This window comes from Artemia sp. Qi Xiang Cuo, unplaced genomic scaffold, assembly GCF_049724085.1.
Source record: "Artemia sp. Qi Xiang Cuo unplaced genomic scaffold, ASM4972408v1 HiC_scaffold_31, whole genome shotgun sequence".
Lineage (NCBI taxonomy): Eukaryota > Metazoa > Arthropoda > Branchiopoda > Anostraca > Artemiidae > Artemia > Artemia sp. Qi Xiang Cuo.
The window spans coordinates 830,732-836,677 of NW_028297440.1; the positions used below are offsets into that span (position 1 = coordinate 830,732).

General features: G+C 32.8%; 1 protein-coding gene across 1 annotated transcript; it reads left to right on the top strand.

Moving 5' to 3' along the window:
- The first annotated feature begins 1,122 nt into the window (after positions 1 to 1,122).
- Positions 1,123 to 5,711, top strand: LOC148938927 (uncharacterized). The gene is made up of 4 exons (XM_089107442.1): positions 1,123 to 1,698; positions 2,722 to 2,814; positions 3,685 to 3,750; positions 5,299 to 5,711. The coding sequence occupies exons 1-4, from the start codon at positions 1,425 to 1,427 to the stop codon at positions 5,694 to 5,696; spliced, it is 831 nt and encodes a 276-aa protein (XP_088963568.1). The 5' UTR covers positions 1,123 to 1,424; the 3' UTR covers positions 5,697 to 5,711.
- The last annotated feature ends 235 nt before the right edge of the window (positions 5,712 to 5,946 follow it).

Sequence of the window (5,946 nt, forward strand, 5' to 3'; positions counted from 1 at the left end):
TGTAAGTGACCCAACGTGCCGAACAGTACCGTGCCAAACAGCAGATAGGGTAACCCAGAAATCCCCCGCGTGCAGAACATTTTCTCATGACATGTCAATAAAATGGTTTTATGACCCACCGTACCGACCAGGAGATCATGGACACCGCATGATCTGACTGGTGGACGCCGCACACTTCTCCACTGAAACAGATCTCAAAAGTTTCAGATATGTCATGAGAACCTAGCGTGCCGACCTTGTTACCCCCTCAACAGGGTCTTCTTTCCCCGCAGACGTTACTTGGACTATCTGTCTTGGCTTTTCTCTGTCTACAATTACCCAGCCCAGTCTTGATGCAACCTATTGCCCAAAATACTTGATAAATTCAATTCAAATTAGAAAAATTTTAGTTTGGGGGGGAATATGTGTCTAAACTGAAACATATCTCAAAAGTTTGAGATATGTCATGAGAACCCAGCGTGCCGACCATGTTACCCCCCTCACCGGGGTCTTCTTTCACCGCAGACGTTACTTGGACTATCTGTCTTGGCTGTTCTCGGTCTACAATTACCCAGCCCAAGTCTTTATGCAACCTATTGCCCAAAATACTTGATAAATTCAATTCAAATTAGAAAAATTTTAGTTTGGGGGGGAAGGGTGATTTCCCCCTTTGCATTACATACTGCAAAGCTTCCTGATTATCTAAGCATTATGCACAGGGTTGTCAATGTTTTGGTAAATGAATATGTCCCTTGAACATCCCCAAATGAATACCTAATGCAAAGCTTCCTGATTGGCTAAGCATTAGCTGCGTTTTTCATCTCATGGAAAGTTCCTGTGAAATGGATATTGGAGCTCCATTTGACCGTTTTTAATCGCCTGGCAAACCGATTGCGAAAGACATCCAGGAGATAAAAAACGGCTTTTTTCGATAAATTAGGTGTGAAATCTGGGATGCCAAATGGACACTTTTAGTGCCTTTTGGACACTTTTTCACTCTGAAGGACACCGGGACACTATTCGATCAAAAAAGGCAGCTTTTTGAGATAAAACACACTTTTTGGATATTTTTCCAAATAAAAAATTAAATGTCTTTATTTTCTTCTTTTTTTTACTTTTTTTTTATTTGTACTTTAAAGCGCGTCTCCATTTGGCAGATTCTGCAAATCTGCACTGCCAATCTGCAAATTTTATTTCAATGGAGACTTCTTTTCCGTCTCCGTATTGGCAGTTTGCAGATTCTGCAACCTTCGACGTTGCTTTTTCTGCAAGATGGCAGAATCAGGGATAATGGAGATCAGACTTGGCGAATGCAAAATAACTACCGGACAAATAAAAGACTCTTGTAAATATTTTCAGAAAAGAATTTTTAAAAGAAATTGTTGATGATTTATGAAAATGGGTAAAACAGCTAAAGATACAGAAGCTATAAAGGGTTCTAGAAAATGGACATCAGAAGAGTGATTGTATTAATAGAAATATGGAAGGATTTTTATGACAAACTTTGTTCAATGGCAAATAAAATTCTTATATGGGAGGAAATTGCAAATCTGATGGTTGATAAAGGCTATGAGAAGACATCCCCTACAGATATAAAAATAAGAATTAGATACTTAACAGATCAGTACAATAGAGTGCGACCAAGATCTTCTGATACAGGGAAAGGTGGAGATGAAAAGCCAGCATGGATATTTTACAGTCAGGTGCATGAAATCTTAGGTAAGATTCTTTCTTAAACTTGTTATGGCTAATGATACCTTTTTAAGATTTTAGTGAAACTTGCTTTTATAGGCATTGCTGCTTTGAAAAGTGTTTGCTCAGTCTCTTCTAAACCAAGTGCTGTAATACTGAAAAAAGTAGCCTACCATCTCATCCCATTTCAACACTATTTGTAAATATAATAGGCATCCTTGCCCCCCCCCACCTTAATGGGGCCAGGGATAAACCTAGGTTCTTTATAAAACTTTACAGGTTCTGTTGACTTTTAATAGGGTAAAATGACACTTTACTAGTGTCTATGACAGTCACAAATCTCATACTTATATCTACAAAACTGCATATGTGCTTTGGCTGTATCTTACTGATTCTATTAGCAGCCAAAACATGGAAAATTAAGAAAAAACGGGGTTTAAGAAAAACAGAAATGTCAAAAACAATTAGGCTATGTTTCAGGTTGTAAACTATTGTGGGTAGGCTTTTGCTATATTTGTTATTAGTTAAAGTGTTTTATTTGAACTATGCTTAGCCTTCTAGTTATAATATTCAAAGACCTAAATTTCAAATTGCAGTTCACTGTGAGGTCCCTAGAAACTGACTAAAATAAAAATGTAGAATCTTGCAACCTAAAAAGTTGTTGCTAGTATTTAAAGTATTTATTATGAATCTTTATAGTTATGGATTATCTGATTTTTGTATGATTTCTTTTGACTATATTCTATTTTCAAATTTATCTGTAAGACTAGGCACCCCTGCCTCTACTTTCTAGAAGAAACTTTGTATTGGCCCTCTTAAACTTTTGTTGTAAATGGAAACTCTTGGCATTAAATTAACTAAATGACAGGGCAGAAAAAATTGCTGACCAATTTAAATTTTATGGAATACCATAAAAAAAAAACTTGAGATATAAAAAAATTCTGAGTCAAATATAAACAAATGAAAATCTTGTTCCTAATATGGCTCTGCAAATACAACAGTGACAGCTAATACCTTTTTGTTTGTGCTTTATAATTTTCAAATTTCTAGGAGTACGCCCAGCTTTCAATGAAGAAATTGCTGAGACACATAAAACACCAATTGAAGCAGATGCAGATGAAATATTGGAAAACCATAATCAAGGTTAGTAATTAACTTGTACAGTATATATTTTTGGAGTTTTTTTCTTAATTTTTTCCCAGTAATTAGTTTTGCTGGGATCAATAAAAAAGAACTCCCATGGGATCTTTCAAATTCATAAATCTTTTCTAAGAAATGACTGGACAATTAGCTTGAATTGTGGTTGAATAGAACTATAGCTTCTGGAAGGAAAGGGGGTTTTTCTTATTGAGGCAATGGGATTCCAACTCCTGGCATGACTATGTATGGCCTAACATTGTTATTTTTAGAATTATAAATAAAATGTTTTATTTCCTTTTTCAAACAACTTAAAAAGTTGACACAAAGCAACAACTAAGAATGGAAATGATTAATGGCTGAGGTATTTTGTTTTTACCATAACAGACATTTCAAGACAGGTTTGCAGTACTATGAAATGGTTTTGGTAAGATATGCAAAATATTGGACCTTTAAGCCACCCTCTTCTGTTGCCATGACTGCAGTGAAGTCAAAACCTCCATTCTTGTTGGGAGAAGTCTGTAAAAATGATGCTTTTCTTGATTATATCCAAAACATCACAAAGTTTGTGTTAAATTGTAAAATACTTCCCAGGAGGTGATGGAGTAAATGTATTCACAACTTATTTTTAATAAAAACTATTTCTAGTAATCCCTCAAAAGATTGATACAAAATACAATATTTGCTAGTGAAAATCTAGTAGCAAATCTGAAATTTCTAAAATTTTTAACTTTTTCATTATAAAAAAAAAACAAGATAGAATTCAAAATTGGACAAAGATCAAATTATGTAATTACGAGTTATATGCTTTTTTATATAGATCCAATGTTTAGCTAGCCCTCATATATATTTATATATGTGTATTTTCTGTTTAAGGAACTCAAAATGCAAATCCAGGGCCAAGCATTTCAAGGAAAAGACAGCTTAGCAAAGATGATACCAGTAAGTATATTCATGACACCTTACTAATATTAGTAAAGTAAAAATGACTTTGTTGCAAAAGCAATTGGTTCATTGCTCCAATATTTACATTCTCCCATCTTCATTTTTGGAAATAATATTAGATAGAGAATTGGAGAGTATTTTCCTCTTTTATTTGCTTCATAAGATACCCAGTAGTCAGCTACTTGCCAAATCAATAGATCAAATAGTGATAAAAACTCTGTTATTTATTTATTAACACAGGACACGTAAGAATAATGCTGGTCAAATAGAATATATTGCACTTAAAGAAAAAGCCAAATAAATGACAAAGATAAAAATACATTATTTGCTACATAAGACACACAGTAGTCAGCTACTTGCCAGATCAACATTCAAATATAAATAAAATCACAGTTTTTTTATTTATTAACACATGACATGTTAGAATAATGCTGGTTAAATAAAATATAATGCACTCATAAAAAAATACAAATAAATGAAAAGGATAACAAAGACACAAATCACTGATGATGAGATAAGAAATACACAAAACACTGATATTGCTGTCTGGTTTGATAATTAAAATTGCAAAAAAAATGGCTCAACACCATTATATTTGTCCAATTTTACAGGAGTATAATATTTTGGTGAAGAAATCAGTTCTGGTGAAGAAATCATTCTTGGGGTCTTCATAATTCATCATTCTTACATAACAATTTTTGATAATTGCCAGTATCATGGCAACTTATCTTATGGAATTTAAAGTAAAATTAAAAAAACTGAGATATATTCTCAAGGATTTTTAGGGTAGCTTTATATTTTGAAAACCTTAATTTGTTTTTGTTACAGAATACAGTTTTTAATTTGTCAATAGGTTAAACCTTCTGCTTATAATAGTTTGTACTTTTCAAACATGTCTGTAGGGGGGGTGTTCCTTAAGGTTAAAATTGAAGAACAGCATATCTCGCATGCATTTTTTATAAATTATGCTCAAAGCCTATTACTGAGCCCCATTTCACTCAAAACGACAAAGAGTAAGGCGTTAAAAAGTGGAGAGGGGTTGAAAATGCTGAAATTACAAGACTAGCACTGAAAATACAAGAAATACAAACATTTTCCTTTTTCTGTAGAATCTTTCTATCCTGTATTTACAAAAGACACTAAACTTTAAAATCAGTGGCCTGCACAATCATCCTGTATAATATATAGAAAAGGCACAAAACTTTAAAACCAGTGGCCTGTATTATTACCAAGTATAAAATATTATGCAAAAAAAATATAGTTCCAGAAAGGAGTAATCACTACATATTTTTTTTTCATTTCTTTTTTTGTTACTTTCAAAAACATAGCAGAAAATAAAGAACAAGTTCCTTATTGACAGAGCAGAGAACAGTAATTCAGAAGCTTAGGGATAGTGTCATTGTCAATCATTTATTTACAAAAGGCACTAAACTTTAAAATCAGTGGCCAGTATTATTACCCTGTATAAAATATTATGCAAAAAAAACAAAAATTTAGTTACATAAAGGAGTAATCACTACATATTTTTTTCCCTTTCTTTTTTAGGTGACTTTCAAAAACATAGCAGAAAGCAAAGAAGAGGTTCCTTATTGACAGAACAGCAAAACCTAATCCAGGAGCTTAGGGAAAGTGAGATTGCAGAGAAGGAAGAGAGGAAACAACTCTTTTCTTCATTCTTTGAAACTCAAAAATCACTATTGGATGCTGTTAAAAAAAATAGTGAAATTCTAGAGGAAATTTCAAAAGAAAGACAATCCAAAAGAAGTGTGAATAGCATGCATAGCTGCCATCATCCCAAAATGAGCAATGTGAAGGTTCTTCAAACTAATTCTTGCAATTCGATGGATGATATTCATATCATTTTCTCTGCTCCCACAGATGCAAAGAGGGCAAATAGTGTTAATACAGTAAAACAAAAATTTATGATTATTCAAAAAGAGTAAAAATAACTGCTGCTTGTTTTTTTAATTGGTAAGCATATAATTGAATAGTTTTAGATGTTATAAAAATTAAGGTGAATAAAATATAATTTGTGATGGAAAATGTTGCATGTTCTCCTGGAATTAGGATCTCTTGCTTAAAGGCACTTTGAATTTATAAATTTTTTTTTGTATTAATTAAAGCCAAGAGTTTCATTTTAATTGGCATCTTAGGAGACACTTTTCTACACAAAAAATGATGTTAAATTTCAGG

Excerpts from the sequence above, each read along its gene's own strand:
- LOC148938927 (XM_089107442.1), top strand. The coding sequence starts at position 1,425 with ATGGACATCAGAAGAGTGATTGTATTAATAGAAATATGGAAGGATTTT. Across the intron at positions 2,815-3,684 it reads ATTGGAAAACCATAATCAAG|GAACTCAAAATGCAAATCCA; the intron begins GTTAGTAATTAA and ends TTTCTGTTTAAG. Across the intron at positions 3,751-5,298 it reads GCTTAGCAAAGATGATACCA|GTGACTTTCAAAAACATAGC; the intron begins GTAAGTATATTC and ends TTTCTTTTTTAG.